This window comes from Oryctolagus cuniculus, chromosome X (assembly GCF_964237555.1).
Source record: "Oryctolagus cuniculus chromosome X, mOryCun1.1, whole genome shotgun sequence".
In the NCBI taxonomy this organism is placed as follows: Eukaryota; Metazoa; Chordata; class Mammalia; order Lagomorpha; family Leporidae; genus Oryctolagus; species Oryctolagus cuniculus.
In genome coordinates, this window is record NC_091453.1 from 24,015,630 (window position 1) to 24,037,309 (window position 21,680).

Below are 21,680 nucleotides of genomic sequence, written 5' to 3' on the forward strand. Positions count from 1 at the left end.
TGCATCCCAAGAATTCTTGGGGGCTTTCACTCCCATACCTAATATATTCAAACTACACAGGCCTTAAATCTCACACCTGGAGAATGCGCTCCAAGGTTATGCCAGCATCCAAGAATTTTCAGATGTTGGAGCTGAGAAATCACAGTGATTAAACTCCTTTTCTCTTCTATTTAGTTCCTTTTGAAATGGGGGTGTAATTGGCTGTGAATGAACTAAAACCAAAGCAGAAACACAAAATTTTTGGAAAAGAAAATTAAAATAGATACAAAGAAATATCTCTGGGTGCTTCAGCTTTACATGGAAAAGCTAAGAACACACCTGGGCTTAAACTGAGTTCAAGGTTCAATAACCTGGCATTAATGTTTACCTGGATCTGTCAGGCAAATCCATTGAGCATCTTATTATTTCTAAAATGTTTACCACATATTTTTCAAGCAGCATAAAAGCATTCCAACCTTCACAGATAGGAAATGAACTAGTGTTAAAAGAAAAATGTATTTTAACCACTTCAACAGAAGTTCAAAGACTAGACATGGCAGTATTAATCCAAAATATTTAAATGTGTGTAAAATCCTCATAGATTCAGCCATGGATAATAGGTCGCGTTGCAGAGGATGCCCCGCTTTTGTCACCAACAAAGGCTAGTAAAGAATTTGAATCCATTTCACTGTTTCTGACTTCTCTTACTTTCCATAATTTTAAGTTGAAGGGGGTCTGTAAGACATCCAGGGGAGTGATCCCTTAAAGAGTGAGATGAATAAAAATGGGTGGTCATTGTGGGTTTTTTTGAATCACGGATTTAAGAGAAAATATCTCCAATAATGATGGTGGGAACAGTGGGCCTGATGGGAGGCGCTGTATGTGGTAGAGAGGAGAGAGACAGCCCCAGTGGGAGGTCTGGGAAGGCAGACCTTTGCCTGGGATCTCCGAGGCCTGTGGAAATCGCAGCATGGTAGAATGGAGCTGGAGACCATGAGGAAGTGCAGAATGCTTTATTTGTAACAGGGAAGGTCTAAGTTCAGAAGAAGATGGCAATGGGTATAGTGTGGGGTGGACAGGGTGGCACACTGGTTGGCATGAGGTTTTTCGGAACTGGGGCTTTTACATGAAGATTAAGGAGTGATCGAGAAAACACAAGTAAATATACAAAAAAGGGATTGTGGTCATGCATATTCCATTCATTATTTATTTATATCCTGCCTCATCTAGAAAAGAACTTGTGACAGGTATAGTAGCTGTTGATAAAATACTTGGTGTCAACTATATCCTGAATTTTTTCCTGGTCCAGATATCAGACATGCTGTTCTTGGGATAAGTACTTGATGCAACAATTAAGATGCAACTTGGGAAGCCTACATTGAAACCCTGGCCCCACTTCTCATTCCAGCTTCCTGTTAGTATCCACCAACAGTGTATGTTGACTCAAGTAGTTGAGTCCCTGCCACCTTTGTGAGAGGCTGGATTTTAGTCCATAGCTCCTGCCTTTGGCCTGGCCCTGCCCCAGCTTGTTGCAGGCATTTGGGGAGTGAACCAGTAGATAGGAGATCTCTGTTTCACTCTCTCTGTTGTGCCTTTCAAATAAATAAAAATAAGTAAAATAAAAAATTTAAAACTGTTTTCCTTAAAGATATGACATTCTTAATTGATTTTATTTAAAGGTAGACAGACACATAAAAAGACTGACAAAACAGGTTTTCTGTTGTCTCTCATACAACAGAGACTAGGTTCCTGTAAATCATTTAAAGAGATCTCTAAATGGTCATATTTTAAGAACAGATTCCAACCCATTTTGTCAATAATGAGATTAAATCAACAAAAAATTCAGAATTATTAGAGAGGAAATTGAAAATTAAATATTGCTATTAAAATTAACAAAGTGAGCAACAGTAAAGTTATATTGTGCTTTGGATTTACCTACAAGAGGCAAGAAAAGTTCCTCTTGGGCTTGAAACAAGCATTACATTTAACGAAGCATGAGTTTGCAAGTGAGATACACTGGGCATACCAGTGTGGACTTCACAACTGTCAACAGATATTTCAAACAGTAAAGTCATGACATTCATAGCAAATATAAAATGGGTATGTGTTGAAATCTATTTAACTCATGAGGGAACTGACAGATAAGTAGTCCAAAAATGAATCCAAAGAACAGATACAGAAATATTTAAGGTTATATAAGCATCTCTACCAATGGAGGCAAAATTGGCTTTTTTACAAAATAAGAGGGAGATCGATGGACTTCTACAATAGAAGGCATTCAGCCTCTCAGTGAACACTAATTTACAAAAGGATGTAAAAGAACTTGAGAGATAGCTCAGGAGCACAAGGAGAGAACCTGGAGTGATATCCTAAAGACACAGCAGTATTTCCATTGAAAAACAAGTTTTTGCTAAATTGTGAAAATCAATTAGAAAGTTAGGGTTTTCTCAAAAAGAGAGTCTTGTCACTATGGTAACCAGCTTTGTGCCATGGGCCCCACTCAGGTAGACACCTTCCCCCCCCCCCAGTGACAACACATGACATCACAAGGCATAGATTGTTACAAAGGCAGCTCCCTGACCAATGAGGGAGGCTGGAGCCCAGTGGGCGGCACTAAGCACTGTTATCTTGTAGGGCCCAAAACAGCAGGAAAATCAAGCAGACCCAATTAGGGCAAAACCCAGCAATCATCATGCCTGGGAGAAAGCACAACCCATGCCCCCATAGACGTAGGAGGCGAGCTGTCTCCCGCTCCATGAGAGCTGAGCTGCAGTTCCCAGTTAGCCATGTGGACTGCCTCCTGCGAGAGGGGCATTATGCCCAACGCCTGAGCTCAGCTGCACCTGTTTTCCTGGCTGGTGTTCTCGAGTACCTGACATCCAATATCCTGGAGCTGGCAAGCAAGGAAGCCTACAACACTGGCAGAGTGCGCATCACCGGAAAACATGTGGAGAGAGCAGTGCAAGATCACCAGCAGCTCAGGAGCCTTCTGGAGAAAGGCACCTACTCTGAAGTTGAAGAGATGTACCAGCTAAGGGACAAGCAGTGATGCCTGGGTCTCAGAGCCTGGCGAACCTCACCACCAGCCTCATCCAGCTCCCCAAATTCCAACAGACCAAGGAGCCTGTGGGTCTGCCATCAGCCTACACTATTAAAGCCTACATCAATGCCAATCTCTCACTCTTGATCATTGTGAGTTGAAGGTGTTTGTGAGTCATGTGGGATATGTAAATCAGGGATTGCAGTGATGACAAAGGAGGACAGTGACCCTGGTGGGAGAAGCTGCCTAGGGTAGAGTGGAGAGGACACAGCCCCACTGGGTCTGACTATGGGAGGACTTAGGAGTCCAGGATATTGGCTAGGCCTTCCCAAACCTGTGGAACTCCCTGCATGATACCAGGAACTGGGTGGAGCAGGAGACCATGAGCAGTTGCAGCAGTTATTGGTAATAGGGAATGTCCAAAGTCAGAAGGTGATGGCAAGAGATGTGGAGTGTTCATGGTAGACACTGGTTGACAAGAGCTTAATGGGACAGGGGCTTTTCCATGAAGATCAAGAAGTAATGGAGAAACTATTATGGGAAATATACAAAATGGGAAATAAACAAGAAAAGGCAAAATATACAAAAAAGGGAAATATACAAAAAGGGTTTTGTAATCATGCTGATTGCATTTATAATTTATTTAAACCCTGCCTCATTAAAAATATATTGAGACAGATATTAGTAGTGACTTGGGGCACTTAGTAGAATATTTCCTTCTGTCTTCTTGTGAATAGTGATAAATAGTGATATTGTATAAAAGATGCTGTCTGGCCTAAAACATGCAATTTAGTCAGTTCTTAATTGTAATGAAGAATTTTTAAATTGATTTTTTTGGAGGATCATATATTTTAAATTTATATTACAGTAAAAAGTCTTAGTGCTTCAGCAAATAACAAGTTTCACCAGTAAAAGCAAAAAGACCCTGTTTAGTGAGAATATAGAAATGGCTACAAACAATAATTGAACAGAAAAATGACCATTGCACCCATATACAATAAAATTCAAAGTAATCAAAGATCACTAATACTATAGTAGTATAATGTTCTTAACCATTGGTTTGACTAAATAAAGAAAGAAGGGGAAAGGAGGGAGGGAGGATGGGAATATCATATTCCTAGAATTGTATCTAGGAACTATATTGAATCTGGTTAAAAAAACTTTAAAAATTATAAAAAGCTTCAAACATTTCTCAGATGAGACACCTAACCTGTCTCTGAGCATGGATGTCACAGAAGATAGACTAACCAGGGGCTGACTACCTGCTTGGAGAAGCAAGTGTCGATCTGTCCCTGCTGATGGACTCAAAGTGCACACAATGGTCGGAAACACTCTCATAGGCTGTTTCAAGTTACAGATCGCTGCCACGTCAAGTGTTGTAGCCACCTGACCCCTTGCCTGTGCATCCTCACTCGAGGTTTCCACTGTTCCTTGCGTCCATGATGCCTACCCACCTGCCTACTCCATTGCCTCCCACAGTGGGTCAGGGGGCCTGCATTCGAGATCCCAGTTCACCATTTCTGGCCGCGTGGTCCTGAGCCTTCACCTCTTCCCCTACGCAGGTTTCCTGGTGTGTGAATTGGGCAACACAAGGCCCTCCTCCGCTGATTTTGTAAGGACTGAGCCCACTTGTGCCTGTAAATGGTTTCATCACACAGCGTGTGGCACAGGGCAGTCTTAGTGAGTGGCTGTGTCCGCCTTCCTCCCTGACCCCAGGTGCTCAGGCATGCTTCCCAAGAAGACAGGGGTGGAGGGACAAACCAGTCAACACCTGGTTTCCTCTGAACCTTCTACCTGAGAGACCGTCCTGTTTCTGATTCTGTAAACAAAAGGACCTGGCATGGTTTTTGCATAATTCACAGAAGTGGTCCAAGAATGAAGGAAACAGTACTGGGTTGCGTTTGTGGATTTTTGGAGTATGTGCTTGTATAAATTAGGAACCTTTCTTGCTGCATGAAGCCCACTGACCTCAAATTTATAGTGTCCTCATTGTTAAGATGTCCTCCCCACACATTTGTGGTTTTTATAGAGAGCCATGCAGCTCTCCTAGCCATAGCCAATGTGGGGAGCAATCCGGACTAGACTAGGTTACTCGAATTAAGACTTATTCTATGCATCTGCTCTCCCACAATATGGCGCTGGGAGAGAAGTAAACAGCTTCCGCACAGCTGCCTCCAGTTCAACTAATAAACTGTAGGACTTGCTCCTGATTGGAGGAGAGCAGCGTACTCGGCGTGTGGGCAGCCGAGTTGGGATTGGCGGAGGAGGACTATAAAGGAGGAGAGAGACGGCATGCACCGGGAACATCTATGGGGAACATCTAAGGGAACCCGTGCAGCCCCCGAGAAGAGCCGGCCGGCGGTGTGCCGCTCCCCTGCGGAAGTGGGGAATGTGGCCAGGGGGAACTGCCCTTCCACGGAGGTGGAAGGGACAGTAGCCAACCCGGGAAGAACCAGCAGCAAACCCGGGGAGGGCCGAGCAGACAGAACAGCGCAGGGTCCTGTGTCGTTCCCCCACGAAGACGGGGAGCGACATAATGGTGCCGTGACTCGGATATGAAGCCTAGGCAGGGCTTAGTGTCATTCCTCCACGAAGAGGGGGAGCGACATAATGGTGCCGTGACTCGGATATGAAGCCTAGGCAGGGTTTAGTGTCGTTCCTCCACGAAGAGGGGGAGCGACAGCCAAACTCTTATGTTTCTCTCCTCTCTCCTGTTCATTCACATACCAAACCTGGTCTTCCCCATCAACTGCAGGTAGTCACCGTCATTGCTTTGACCCCAGAAAGACAAGAACATTACTCTTGGAAGTGAAGCATCTTTGTGCTCAGGGCATGGGTTTCTCATCTTACAGTGTCTTTTGATCAAAGCTGAGAGCCTCTAGAGTGGATAATGACAGGGATTAATGATTATGTTCAGTTCTTGACACATTGCTTAAATAGCTATCTGCTGTTGATAAACTGTTTTTTTTTTTCTCATGGCTGCAACTTATTGTAAAAGTGGGAATAAGAGAGGGAAGAGATGTATAATTTGGGACATGCTCAAGCTGACTTGCCCCAAATGGTAGAGTTAGAAACATACCAGGGGATTCCAATTCAATCCCATCAAGGTTGCATGTACCGATGCCATCTCACTAGTCCAAGTGATCAATTTCAGTTCACAATTGATCATAATGAAAGGACTAAGAGTCAAAGGGAGCACATAAACAAGTCTAGTACCTGCTAACACTAACTGATAGAATAAATAAAGGGAGAGTGATCCAACATGGGAAGTGAGATACTCAGCAGACTCATAGAATGGCAGATGTCCTAAACAGCACTCTGGCTTCAGAATCAGCCCTAAAGGCATGTGGATCTGGCTGAAAAGCCCATGAGAGTATTTCAGGCATGGAAAGCCAAGACACTCTGGCAAAAGATCTCTGTGAGTGAGATCCCAGTGGAAAGAACAGGTCTTCAAAGAAGGAGGTACCTTTCTCTGAAGGGAGGAGAGAACCTCCACTTTGACTATGACCTTGTCTAAACAAGATAAGAGTCGGAGAACTCAGAGGGCTTCCATAGCCTTGGAAACTCATGACTGGAGCATAGGGAGATTACTGATGCCATAGACAGGAGTGTCAATTGGTAAAGTCAACAACAGGAGTCACTGTGCACTTACTCCTCATGTAGGATCTCTGTCCTTAATGTGCTGTGCATTGAGATTTAATGCTATAACGAGTACTCAAACAATATATTTCACTTTGTGTTTCTATGGGGGTGCAAACTGTTGAAATCTTTACTTAATGCATACTAAACTGATCTTCTGTAAAAAAAAATTATCAATTCCCAACTTGACTCTCACTGGGATTAAACATGACAATAGGTCTGATCTGATTTCATCATCATTTAAAGAAAATCATCTATTATTTTTCACTTTATGTTTCTGTGTGGGAGCAAACTGTTGAAATCCATACTTAATGTATACTAAGCTGATCTTCTGTATATTAAGATAATCGAAAATGAATCTTGATGTGAATGGAAGGGGAGAGGGAGTGGGAAAGGGGAGGGTTGCGGGTGGGAGAGACGATATGGGGGGGGAAGCCATTGTAATCCATAAGTCGTACTTTGGAAATTTATATTCATTAAATAAAAGTTAAAAAAAAACACTAAAAAAAAGTAAAAATAATCTCCTGCATAGTTTGACAGAATGCACATTTGAGAATTTCACTGAAGGCCAAGAGAAACCACAACCCATGGGTAAATCATGTCAGGTTAGCAGCTCTGTGTGGTCAGATAGTCACCTTATAGTTCACGCAGTGATCTGTACCAGTGCTTACTAGGACTCTTATCAGGATCCAGGATTGCCTTTCCCTTTCAGACTTTGTTTGACATCCTTAGGTATAGTTTAGAGATTGAACTTGAATAAGCTCCTGTGAGCAACCCCTGCATGGGGTCATGGGACATGGGTGAACCACTAGAGAGATATGGCTGTCCCTTTAAGCATGTGAACAGCCACACTTGTGGTTTTTATAGGAACTTGCTGTCTATGACCAGCACAGTGTCCTCTCCCTGCCATATCCCCTTTTATGCAAGGACCCCTACCCTCAATGGAGGAGAGCAAGCAGAGTGTGGGACCGCTGCCCTTGGGAAGTCATATATGCATGCACATTTAAGCCATTTGTGCATCTAAAATGCAAGAGGAGGGATGGTGAGGAAAGATTGATTCTCTCTAGCTTGAACCCTATAGAGAAGGCACCATTAGTGACCAGTGCCATGTCTGAAGAGGACAAGTTAAAACCCAAGTCAGCAGCATTAGAGATTCAGAAGGATGAGGCTGCCATGTAAGCCTGGGATCACAACCTGTATCATGGAGGCTGAGGTCCAATATAGGTTCATAGGGCAGAAGATAACATGTTTCAGAAGAATTAAGAACAGGCATCTAGCTGGGAGGAACTTAGTAAAGTTGGCTTGATATTGACACAAACTTGAGGCCTCCCACCCAGAGCAGAGCAGGCCCAGCCCCCTACTCCTTGTATATGACAAATCCTGCTGGAAATGGCCAGAGGAAGGCAGTCCGACTCTTTAGAAAGTGACTTTTGCACCCACGGTAGCATTGTAGAATGATGACTCCTACTAACCTCCAATATACTATTTCTTAATGTACACATTACGATGTGATAGCTAATATACTTTATTGAGGCAGCAGATGGGGTCACTAAGACTAAAATAATGTTTGTAGAAGAAAATTATTGGCTGCCAGTATTTAAACATCTGGATGGTGGCAGATATTTGGCTAGTCCTCTTGGCATCCCTGTATCCCATATGGTAGGGGTGGTGAAGGTCTGGCCCACGGGCCAAATAAGACCTGCAAAATCATTGGTTCTGGCCCTGCTGAGGCAACCAGAATTGGGACTTGAAAGTCAATAAATCTGTGATAGGCATTGTTGCATAGCAGTTTATGGTACCTCCTGTGGTGCCTGCATCCCATATGCCTGTAGGTCCATGTTCTAGATACTCCAGTTCAGATCCAGCTCCCTGCTATTGTGCCTGGGAAAGCAGCGGAAGATAGCCCAAGTGCTTGGACCCCTGCATTCATATGGGAGACCTAGATGCAGTGCCTGGCTCCTGGATTTGGCCAGGTCCAGCCATGTCTGTTTTGGCTATTTTGGGAGTGAACCAGCACATGGAAAGCCCTCCTCTCCCCCTCTCCTCTTTTTCCTTCTCCCACTCATTCTGTAACTCTGCCTTTCAAATAAGTTAGTTAATTAATATATTAAAAAGAAATGCAATTAATCTAAAGCAAGATAATGTTTAAGCTGATAATTTTATATGTCCCACGAATGATGCTATAAACACACAAATGGCTCTTGACAGAAAAAAAGGTTACCTGCCCCTGGCATATTGGAATGCCTGGGTTTAAGTCTCTGTTCTACTTCTGATTCCAGCTTCCTCCTTACGTGTGCCCGGGAGGTATCAGATGATGACTCAGATAACTGGGTCCCTGCCACCCAAATTGTGAGACTGGATTGGGTTTCATGCTCCTGGCTTTGGCCTGACTTGGGCCCTGCTGTTCAGGCATTTGGAGAGCGAACCAGTGGATGAGATCGTGATCTATCTATCTCCTCTCTCTGCTTCACAATTTAAAAAAATTTTAAGAAAAATCTAGATTCTTTTACTTGAGTATCTCAATTGATTCCTCTTAGGCTTTTTGCATAACCACCCTGAGAAGGCATAAACCCCACCATGTAGAACTGCCTGCTAGTACAAAAATGAACACTCTTCAGAGGTAGAGAGCAGAAATCATAGACTCTACAATCTGTCTTCTATATTGCCCGATGTGCAATAAAAATAATTCAATATGTAGAGAATCAGGAAAATACCACCAATAGTCAAGAAAAAAGGTAATAAAAACAGATCCAAATATACTCAGCTGTTGGACTTCATAGAGAAAGACTTTAAAGCAATAATTATATTTTCAAAGAATGACAGGAAAATATGACCTTAATGAGTATACTCATATAGGTCACGAATTTCCAAACTATAAGAAAGTAATCGCAGGGAATATCTAGAATTAAATTCATAATAATGAAATAAACATACTAGATGCATTTAATATCAGTTTGGATATAGTTTTAGAGTCAGTGATGTTGAAGCTGGATCAGTAGGGATTATGCAATCTCAAAATCGGGGCAAAACATTTTAAGGTGCTATATTTGCTTCTCATACTATGCTTAGAACATCAGAAAGTGATAACTCTTTTTGTATATTAAGCTACACTCATCTTTTCAGTTTTCCATGATCCCACTTTGGGTTGCCCCACTTCGGGTTGCCCCACTTCAGCTAAATAGGGACCCGGCTATGATGACATCAATAAATAATCATCTTAGAGAAATAATCTCCCAGAAACTTCACTTTCTTCAACTTAAAATTAAGTATGAGGTAAGCACTAAGAAAATCTCACTCATTACCTAGTTGTCACTGTAGTCTCATGGGACTATGATACTGGAGTGTTGGGGTATAGCTTCTGGCTCTACCATTTACTAACTGAGTGACCATGGACAAGCTACTCAGTTTTTTCATTTGTATTATGTGAATATTAATAGTATATACCTGATAAATTTTTGGAATTATAGGAAATGGTATGTGGTATGTAGCACATTTGTAATTGTAGGTTTTATTACATATTTTTTTTCTCAGATCACTTATGAATTGAGTATTTTGGGGACTGAAGAGAATATTTCAAAAAGCAATTATCAGGGCTGGTGCTGTGGCATAGTGAGTAAAGCTGCCGCCTGTGGTGCCAGCATCCCATATGGGTGCCAGTTCAAGTCCCGGCTGCTCCACTTCCAGTCCAGCTCTCTGCTATAGCCTAGGAAAGTAGTAGAAGATCGCCCAAGTCCTTGGGCCCCTGCACCCAAGTGGGAGACCTGAAGAAGCTCCTGGCTCCTACCTCTGGATCAGCCTAGCTCCACCGTTGTGGCCATTTGAGGAGTGAACCAGTAGATGGAAGACGTGTCTCTCTCTTTCTCTCTCTCCCTCCCTCCCTCTTCCCCCTTTCTGCCTCCCTGTAACTCTTTCAGATAAATTTTTTTCAAAAATCAATTATCTTCAAAACATTGGTGTAAAATTTATCTCATGTTAAAATCTTAAATGTGCCTCAGTAGATGAAACTTAATTACCTTTCCCCTGCTGATCAACAAAAACATTCCTTAAAAAAAGCACTCAGCTGTGTAGATATTACATATTTCTTGGAATAGCTGTCTACCACAGATGACCATTACTGGGTGCTACAGGGTGTGATCAATGTGTAAATAGATTGTGGGAACATGAGAGGCTGGTTTTTCAAGTTCCTGCTCCCTGCAATTCATTAACGTCAAGTAGTCCAGCATTCTACAGTTTGTGTGTCTGAAAGAAAAGCAATTCTACAAAAATATTCCAACATTCATACTAAGGTAAGACTAATGTGTTTAGCGATCTCTAATGTGATGTCTGATTATTTTTGATTTTTGTATTCTGTATGTACTTTGGGGGAGTGGGGCTTGTTACTCAGGAAAGAAAACAACTGATTCCACCAGCTGATACTGTATTTTATACAGTAAAAAAGGGCTGTTATTAATTTGATGGACTGGGATAGGAAACATAAGTATCTTCTCGCTATTAGCACTTAATTGAAACTGCAAAGGAAAGAATTGCTCTGAACAATGTCTTCAGGAACAATATGTAGTCTAGTGATACAAAGAAGCCAAATTTACCACAGAAGTACTGTGTCATTTTGTCTAAAATCTCTCACACCTCTATAAGACAAAAAAGTCTTCTAGCTTTGAATTTTCTTTCATTTGTTAGCAAACTCAGATATTTCTTTCACTATTATCGAATAAGTTTTGTATTCAATCTCATTCTTGATATTGACAAATATCCAATAGATATGTATTCCATATAAGGATTGCTAATGTCTGAAAATCCTGGAATAATTCCAATATTAATTTAACATTTTAACAGCACAAAGAGATGAGATATTAACTATGAGGATGAATATGTTCTGTAAGGATGCATTGAATTTTTGTTTTCCTTTAACACAGAGTTTTTAAATTACCAATGCTATCTTCCTAATTTAAATGAAAAACTATTTTAAAAGCAGTAATTCAAACTATACAGTTGGAAAAGACAGGTGTCATATTATAAACCATTAAAATAGTGAATAGAAAATAATATTAGTTATCTGTGATGACACATTTAAAAACACTAGCTTTTTACAAAGATTTATTTGAAAGGCATAGTTACAGATAGGCTGAGGCAGAGAGAGAGAGAGAGACAGAACTTTTCATCCACTGTTTCTGTCTCTAAATGGCTACAACTATCAGAGCTGGGCCAGATCAAAGCCAGAAGCTGGGAGCCTCATCTGGGTCCCCCTCCTGGGTGCAGGGGCCATCTTCCACTGCTTTCCCAGGCACACTAGCAGGGGCTGGGTTGGAAGTGGAGCAGCCAGGACTCAAATCTGTGCCCATATTGGATGCCGGTGTGCAGGCAGTGACTTAACCTGCTATGCCACAGTGCCAGCCCCTAAATACTAGCTTTCTTAAAAGTTTGTTTATTTATTTATTGGTTGATTTATTGATTTTTGCTAAGGGCCATTTGTATATTTATAAATCACTCATAGGCCATACAAAATTATCAGCTTAAAATCACACCTGCTATGGATTTCTTGAATTTCAAGTCCTCCCTGCAATTGCCTTTATGGGGCTAGACGAAATGATTTTGCAGGTTTAATATGGCCAACGGGCCAGTTATTCCTCACCCCTGCAAAATGTCTTTTAAACACAAGAATTATATGTTAATTTTCTTCATTTTACAGTAAGTTGTATCTAGGTCATTTAGATTACTTATAGGCAAGTCTATTAGGATTAATATTATGTGACTTAAGTTCATGAGGCCATTAAATTGGAATCTTGGGAAGTTTTTAAATACATCCTTGATATGTACACAAATATACCCTCATAAGCCTACAGAAATATACTTTTAAATGGCAAATAATATTGGGGAAATGAATAAGGGATAAAGGAAGAAAATGTATTAGTGATTTTGTTGAATTGTGTGTTTTTTCCCTTTGTAAGTGAGTTCCTAAAATTCTGTGTTGGCGGCCGGCGCCGTGGCTCACTAGGCTAATCCTCCGCCTAGCGGCGCCGGCACACCGGGTTCTAGTCCCGGTCGGGGCGCCGGATTCTGTCCCGGTTGCCCCTCTTCCAGGCCAGCTCTCTGCTGTGGCCAGGGAGTGCAGTGGAGGATGGCCCAGGTGCTTGGGCCCTGCACCCCATGGGAGACCAGGAGAAGCACCTGGCTCCTGGCTCCTGGCTCCTGGCTCCTGCCATCGGATCAGCGTGGTGCGCGGGCCGCAGCGCGCTGGCCGCGGCGGCCATTGGAGGGTGAACCAACGGCAAAGGAAGACCTTTCTCTCTGTCTGTCTCTCTCACTGTCCACTCTGCCTGTCAAAAAAAAAAATTCTGTGTTGGCCTAAGTTTGGGAATTAGCCATGTTGTCAATTATTTAGGTTTGTTAAAGTCTTCTAATAGGTAGAGTGAATAAAATTAACAAGTTTCTACTTACTTGTGTCCTGGAATAATGCTTTTTTTGTTGTTTCAAATCAACTTCCTTATAATTATTTAGTATGTTAATGGAAGGAAAAGGAAATTCAGCCTTCAAGTAGGTGACATAAGCATCCGGGACTAGAACTGGCACCCATAGGGGATGCTGGCACTACAGGCGGTGGCTTTACCTGCTATGCAACAGCACCAACCCCTCCAGTACTTTTTTACCACTTTCCTTCTCTTCTCTTCTCTTCCCTAAGTTTAAGTTTCTCTGAAGGTTTTTACACTAACCGATGACCTATGCATTTTCCCTTTTCCTGTGACTTGTCATGAACCCATAAGTTCTTGTTGCTGTTGTTGTTAAAGGTTTTATTTGTTTATTTGGAAGTCAATCCTACAGAGAGAGAGAGAGAGAAAGAACTTGCATTGGCTGGTTAATTCCTCAGTTGACCACAACAGCCAGTGCTGAGCCAGGCCGAAGCCAGGAGTCAGGGGCTCCTTCCGGGTCTCCCATGTAGGTGGCAGGTGCCTAAACATTAGGACTGTCATCCAGTGCTTTTTGCAGGCCATTAGGTGGGAGCTGGATCAAAAGTGCAGCTGCTCAAACATGAACCTGTGTGCATCTGGGATGCCAGCATTAAAGGCAACAGCTTTGCCTGCTGAGCCACAATGCTGGCCCCATAAACTCCTAAGTTCTACATATCATCTTTAAGTGAATGCCTGCAAGATGTCTGTTTCCAGATTTTATCCTTCCAGGTGCTTTATGTTTTCCCACATTTATGTTAAATTGGGACATATATTCATCACAATCGTAATCAAATTCACTGCCTTTTCTGTCAAATCACTTCCCTTTATTTCATGTTTCTGCTAATGGAGCCAATTTTGCTTCTAATGTTTTCTTTGTTCTTAATACCAAAACCACTATCAACATCTTCGTTTCCTTTTGTCCTACCATATCTAGCAACCATCTTGTTCCATTTCATATTTATGTTATTTTTCATTTCTTTTTTGTTTTCTCACCATTTCTCCCCTGGTTTATTAGTTGTTTAGGATCCAGTGTCTTGGTCAGACCCCATCTTTGTTAGAAAGTCCACAATTTGTGGTTGTCTTTTTCTAAACCATGGGAATAGAACTGCAGGGGCACTTACAAAGAATACAACCAACCACCCATGTTTGAGTTCTGATTCTAAAATTGACTGGCTCCAGTGCCTTCTTTATAAGTCTTGGTTTCCTCATATTCCTTCTATCTTACACAGTGGCCACACGGAGCACCTGAGGTCATGGTTGGGAAATTATTTTGAACTATGAAACACTCTATAAATATTTAGGACTTTTATTAGAGAAGTAATTCAGGAGCAGAGACCAAATTCCAGGTCTTAAATTCCTAATTAGTACAGCGTAGGGAGTGGCGAGAGTATGGACTCCCTGTTCAGATGGCCTGAGTTTGAATTGCAGTTCTGCTGCTTATCAGCTGTGTGCAATTGGAAAATTTTAGTTAGCTTCCTTGTTTCTGTGTTTCCTCAACTGTAAAATGGGGTTAATTATTTCTGCTTTTTGAAGTGTTGTAGGTAGGATTAAAATGGTTAACAGGTGTAAAATACTTAAAAACAGTGCCTTGTACATGCGAAGTAGAGGAGGTGATAGGGGCCAGTAGGCCTGTGTTTGAGGATAATGTAGAAGACAGTTATGAGAACTGAGCCACAGATGAGGATCAGATGTAACAAGAGTGGAAATGCAGAATTACAATGTGGACATCTGTACCTAGCCCAGTCCCTCATGACTGCAACCAAAAATGGTCGCATCATTCGGGGCAGAACTGACCAAATGGACATCTTTAATAAGCATAGGCTTATAGCTGCATTTCAGGTGCAGGTGGCTTTAGAAATGTCATTCCTTTCCATTTAAAGGATCGCTGTCTAGAGTATGTATTTTTATGAATATACTGTAGTCCACTTGGATGAATTCATTTTTGTTTTTCAGGTTAAGAAAGGAAAATTAACAGTACTTAGAATTTCCAGGGGTTGTTCTAAGTGCTTTCAATTTCTGTACTCATTTAATCTTCACAAGAATTCCATGAACTAACCATAATTATCATCATCTAGTTTGTGGAATAATAAAGTTAAAATCCTAGAGAATATGCATAATGAGTGGATAATTGTACCAGGTTTCAAACTTAGGCAGACCAGCTCTAGAGCCATATTCTCAGTCATTGATTACTGTAGTCTCAATACCTCTGTGCTGTAGCATCTGGTTAGAAGGATGGGCTCTGGAATCCTGAGCTGCTGTTTTGTATTGCAGCTCCTGTTTCCTTGACAGGTGATATTAAGTACTTGATAGTTTCTCATAATAGATAGAAATTGCTTAATATTTACACACAGCATTCCAGTTCTCAATAATGCTGTGCAAGAGGGTCAGGGTCTGATTTTTTTCAACCATGTTTTTATATTTGGACATCCAGAATCTCAAGTACTGATCTTCTATATTTCTTTGACAGGCTATTACACTACTTCATCCTGTATTTAATTGATGCTGCTGGCCATAGGGATATTTTCATGGGTGGGTTATATTTTTATGTGCCTCAGTTTCCATCTTTCTCGTTGCTAACATTTCAAAAGTTCAGGCTCAATGTTTGAATTGCTATGTTTTTTTTGTATTCTTTTTAAATTATTTCTTATTCATTTAAATATTCCTTCACTTTAAAAAAATTCTGCAAAATTATCAGCTAAAAACCATTTAATGTGTATTTGCTTCATATTACTCTTCACTGAATAAAAATATTAAAATTAACCTTACTTTCACTGAACCCTTAATAACTTTATTCATTTATAAATGGACCCAGTACTATTTGTAACTCTTGTAAAGGCAATTTAACAGTTTCCAGTCCTGTAACAGTTGACTTGTCCAAAGTAATTTGATTTAATCTTTCTAATTGAATGTCAGGAAACACTCTGTTCCTACATTAAGAACATGTTCAGTTCATTTAAGGGTATGTGGTTTATGTACATATATTTCAGATGCACTTTCATTTTGGTGTTGTGCAGTTGGAAAATATTTCCAAGAGAGTAACAGGACTTAGAAGGAAACTAAGACAGTGAATAAGGAAACAACCCTTAAGATACACACCACTGCAAATCAAGTAAAATTCCCCAAGACTCAATAATATACTTAAATATTTTTCAAAAATGACAGTGGTAGAGTTATACTGGAAAACATAGTTAACTTGGGAGTGGTGTTTGGGGTGTTTATGTATGTGTGTGTGTGTGTGTGTGTGTAAATAAATCAGACTTGGAATGTAGCCATCAAACAGTGATGTTCTAGTATTCAAAAATAGACTTTAAATCCAAACATAATTTATCTGGATTATAAAGATGAAAGTTCAGCAACAACCTACTTGGTAAACACAGACTGAGAGAGATCATATAAAATATATTTGCTTACTTCAAGTAGCAAAGTATAGACAAGTCCCTTAATAGATCCTGCCAAGATCTATATATATAGAGATAGCAAGAATTTGCAGTCCCCTGGAGTGATGTCACACTATAATTATTTGATTAAAGTTTTTGTAATTAATTTTGTTAATTCAAGGTATATTATATCAAGAATGAGTTTTCCCACAAAGGAAGAGCATATTAAAATGAGAAATATTTTTCAGCTTTCAAATGATAGTGTGTGTTAGCATTCCATTACTATAATAAAATACCTGAGGCAGGTTAACTTTATGAAGAAAAACAGGTTGTTTAGCAACAGTTTTGGAGTTTCAAAACCCAGAATCAGGTTGTCCCATCGGTTTGGCCTGTGGTGACTATGTAATGGTGAATGGTGTCACTGCATGTAAAGAGTGCATATGGAAGGCAACATCACACCATAAAACCAGAAGCCAGTGAAAGACTGAGTAGAGTCAGACTCAGAATTTTACAACAACCCTCTTGCAAGAACTACTAGGATCCCACAAGAAAGAACCTTAATTGATTTCGAGGGCATGCCTGCAATTGATCTAAGTACCTCCCACTATGATCTACCTCTTAAAGCTTCCACATGGCCACACTGAGTGCCAGCTCCTCAACACATGAATGCTTGGGGAACAAACCACATCAAAACCACAATATAATTGTTTATCCAAAATTGTTTAGGCCCACAAATATGTATTTTAAGCTGCATATGCTGACTAGAATTAGATATGTACTTTATAAAGCCATTTTGTGATGAAGAAACCCAGTCTTTTTTAAAAAAAAAAAAAGATTTATTTATTTGCAAGGCAGAGTTACAGAAAGGTAAAGAGAGAGAGACAGAGATATCTTCCATCCAATGGTTTACTCCCAAAATGGCCACAGTAGCCAGAGCTGATCTGATCTGAAGCCAGGAGCTTCTTCTGGGTCTCCCATATGGGTGCAGGGGCCCAAGGACTTGGGCCGGCCATCTTCCACTGTTTTCCCAGGCCATAGCAGAGAGCTGGATTGGAAGAGGAGCAGCCAGGACTCAAACTAGTGCCCATATGGGATGCTGCCTGAAGCTTTATCCGCTATGGCACAGTGCCAGCCCCCAACCCTTTTTGCACAGGGAAAATACTGTTGATCCTAACCACAAAGAAATGTAGTCAGAAACATAAGAGGGAAAATGAAAGGTTGGGATGCATTGTTTTCATTACCCTGTTCAAGTAGGAAAAATTTCATTTGCTTCAAACCATTCACAGCTGCCACCTAATGTCTTATGTTGACTGTTTTATAGTTTGAGCCCCAGACACAGCAAAGGTATTTAAAAATCAGTTGTACATAACAAACCCAAGAACTATTGATTTTTTTCAAGTGATTTCCTGTCTAACTCTCATTGTTCTTGTAAGTAATACTCATATGGTTCAGTTTATATTTAAGCATAATATGATATGACAAAATATTAGATATCTTTAGATACACAGAGTGTATTTTCAAATAATGTTATCAGGGTTAGTCTTTAATTGATCATATTGGAAAAATACATTGAATCTGGATCAAGAAGCATGAAATATACACTGAATCCTGCCACTAATAAAAGTAACTGCTCACATTTTCTGAGGACTTACCATGACCCAAGAACTACTCAAATGCCTTCTATGTAACCAAGTGGTATGGCGGTTCATTCATGTTTCCAGCCAGAAGCTGGATCAATACATAGCGGCTGAACTCAGACTGGCTATGATATGGGATTTTGATATCCTCAGGAGTTGCTTACTTCTCTATACAACAATGCTGACCTCCAAATGGTTCCTATTTCCTTGGTTCTAATACTCATCCAATCTCTGCTCTTGAAGGTACTAGTAGTCCAGCTCTATCCCATATGTCTCACTGGGTGACTTACCATTGATGATCTTTTAGTAAAGGGGCCCTGAATTCTCTTATGCTCTGACAATTTTCAAGGCTCCTAGGTCTACTGGCCCCTTCATAGTTCCCATTCCCTAAACTGCTGCCAACTTCTCCTTTGCCATCCCCAGGTAGCACCCAAGTCTGTGCTCACAGAAAGTATGGAGAATCAGGCCCTTCCGAATGTCATTCCCCTCCACTTTTTCCACACTTAGATCAGTGCTGCAGATTTTTTTTCCTTCCTCGATCAGGAGAAGTTGCTCCAATGTCATATCCACAGTCCTCTCTACACTATCTCATAATGATGTTCAGACCTCTAAACTATGTTATTTGCTGATAGAATGCATAGTTTAATGTACATTTAGAAAAATTGAAGGTTTTTTTAAAGATGTATTTATTTATTTGAAAGTCAAAGTTACACAGAGAGAGGAGAAGCAGAGAGAGAGAGAAAGAGGTCTTCCATCTGCTGGTTCACTCCCCCAATTGGCCACAATGGCTGGAGCTGTGCCAATCCAAAGCTAGGAGCCAGGAGCCAGGAGCTTCTTCCAGGTCTCCCACATGGGTGCAGGGACCCAAGCACTTGGACCATCCTCTACTGCTTTGCCTTACAGTAATGTTTCTAAAATTCTTTGTGGAGAAATTTTGTATTTATTTTCCATATCAACTCAACATTTTTGCAAAATGCATTTTAAAATAATGAGTCCACTGATCACAAACACCTATGCCATGTTAATGTCAAATTACTGTAAAAGTTTTTAAATGTTCTCAATTTCTATAATGTCTTAGACAAGTAACATTTGGCAGGCCAGTAACTAAAAGTCTGTAGCCTGCTACAATATCATCAAGGTCCTCTTTCCTAGTGCTATGATTTGTCCCTCAAAGTTTCATGTGTTGGAGGCTTGGTTCTCAGTGTGATGGTGCTGAGGTGGTGGTAACTTTAAAAGATGGGGCCTAATGGGAGGTGATTAGGTCACTGGGGATGTGCCTTCAGAAGGAATTAACATAGATATCCTGGAGATCTGTGTTAATAGTTCTATGAAACAGTGGTTATAAAAGAATGAGTTTGGCCATTCCCCCTGCTTCTTCAGCTTCCTGTTTTTTGATGTGATTTCTCCTGATTAAAAGTGCCCCACCACTGTGATGTCATCTGCATGAGATCTTCACCAGAGCCAGTTAAGTGCAGACACCATGCCCCTAGACCTCCAGAACTTTGAGCTAAATAGATCTCCTTTCTTTATAAAGTTACCCAGCTTGGGTATTTTGTTATAGAATCATAAAACAAAAGAGATCTGAATTTATTGTAATCATTCTTTCATTTTTCAGATGTGTCTGTGAAGCTGTACATCTTTATATAAGCCTTTGGTATGCCTAAATGTGCACCCTCCAAAGAAGCACTACTGAGTACTGATAGAAAATTGACCAAGACAATATTGTACATACACATACACATATATATATACATATATCTCTGTTTTATGCTACTATGCAATATATTATGTGTATATATAAAAATCTTTAATTCTATAATACAGTATAGTGATCAAGAACACAGTCACTAGAAGGAGATAGCCTTAGTTTGAATCCTGGCTTCACCTGTTTTTTGATTTCCCTCTGCCTCAGTTTCCCAATATGTTATTTTGGGAATAATAAAAGTAACTAAAAATCAATGGGTTGATGTGAAGATAGAACTAGGTAATATAGGTAAACCAAGGCTTTAGATCAAGACCTGACACTTGTATATAAATACTATTTGAGTATTTATTATTTCATAAGGAAAAAAAATTGAGACAAATATAATAATAGAGCAGGAAATACGTAACCCAATAAAAACGTAATACAACATGGATGATAGGACATTTATGATTAGTTAAGAATTAGATACTGTGAGATATATAATAATTTATTTTTGGCTTTGCATTTGATGTCTGAGGAATCCAATCACTTCACGTGAAAAAGGGACATGTGACAGATACTCATCTGGGAATTTGACATTAGAAGTTCCTTTTGATCTTCCCAGGAACTCTGTGAGGTGAATACCATTATCATTCCCATTTTACAGGAGAAGAAACTGAGGTTTGGGGAGGGTAAGTAGCTTGTTTTATAACGTAGTAGCAATGCTGGTTTTTCCTTGTTTGAAAGAGTTACAGTAAAAGAGAGAGAGAGAGATCTTTCATCTGCTGGTACATTCCCCAGATGACCAAAATGGCTAGGGCTGGGTTAGGCCAAAGCAGGAGCAGGAGCTTCTTCTGGGTCTCCCACGTGGGTATCAGGGGCCCAAGGACTTGGGCCATCCTCTAAGGCTTTTCCCAGGCCATTAACAGGAAGCTGGACTGGAAGTAGAACAGCTGGGACATGAACTGGCGCCCATATGGGATGTTGACATTGTAATCAGTGGCTTTACCTGCTATACCATATCGCCATCTCCAATGCTGGATTTTTAACTAAGAACATTCCTGACTCTAAAACCTAAAGTCTTTGCAACTCTCCCTTGAGCTGTCCATTGGGACACCATAGGAAGATTTTAAAATAAACAATTGCCTGACAGAACCACATTCTGAGTTAAAAAATAATAAATGTAATGAAATATACCATGCAGTTCAACACTTTGAAGTATATAATCCACTTGGTACATTCACAGATGTTTAACTATCACTACAATCTAATTTTAGAACATTTTCATCCTGTGCGTGGCCTAGCAATAAGTCCCTGGGTTCATAACCTCAAGGGCACGGAGCATATAGGAGTCTTGAATGGACTTGAAATGGTTTGTGAATCTTTCCTAGGATGCACAGCTTTCATTGTTTTCTCTGAAAAATAGCCCTGAATGTATTAAGAAATTGTAGACAAGAGTAGTTGCACATGGATCATTGAGGCCCCTTGTGAAAACTGAGAATAAGATTCAGTAGGTTCATTGTGGGACCAGACCTACTATCATCGGTTTTTATGATAGGTATACTACATTGGGGGGAGGGGTGGCATTGTGGCACAGAAGGTTAAGCCACCATTTACCATGCTGCCATCTCATATCAGAGTGCCAATTTGTATCCTGGCTTCTCTATTTCCTATCCATCTCCCTGCTAATGTGCTTGGGAAAGCAGATGAAGATGGCCAAAGTACTTGGTTCCCCATCACTTATGTGGGAGACCTGCAAGGAGTTCCCTGCTCCTGGCTTTGGCCTGCTCCAAATCTGACATTGTGGCCATTTGGGGAGTAAACCAGCACATAGAGATCTCTTTGTCTCTCTCCATATCAGTCTATCACTCTGCTGTTCAA

General features: G+C 40.6%; 2 protein-coding genes across 6 annotated transcripts in view; both read left to right on the plus strand.

Moving 5' to 3' along the window:
* SYTL5 (synaptotagmin like 5) overlaps window positions 1-21,680 on the plus strand; it is a 323,995-nt gene that overhangs the window by 143,249 nt on the left and 159,066 nt on the right. The gene's annotated exons all lie outside the window — the stretch shown is intronic.
* Window positions 2,557-3,327, plus strand: H2AL3 (H2A.L variant histone 3). The gene has a single exon (XM_008272495.4). It carries the CDS (start codon window positions 2,672-2,674, stop codon window positions 3,026-3,028), a length of 357 nt encoding a protein of 118 aa, XP_008270717.1. The 5' UTR covers window positions 2,557-2,671; the 3' UTR covers window positions 3,029-3,327.

Coding starts and splice junctions, on each gene's coding strand:
- H2AL3 (XM_008272495.4), top strand. CDS start 2,672: ATGCCTGGGAGAAAGCACAACCCATGCCCCCATAGACGTAGGAGGCGA.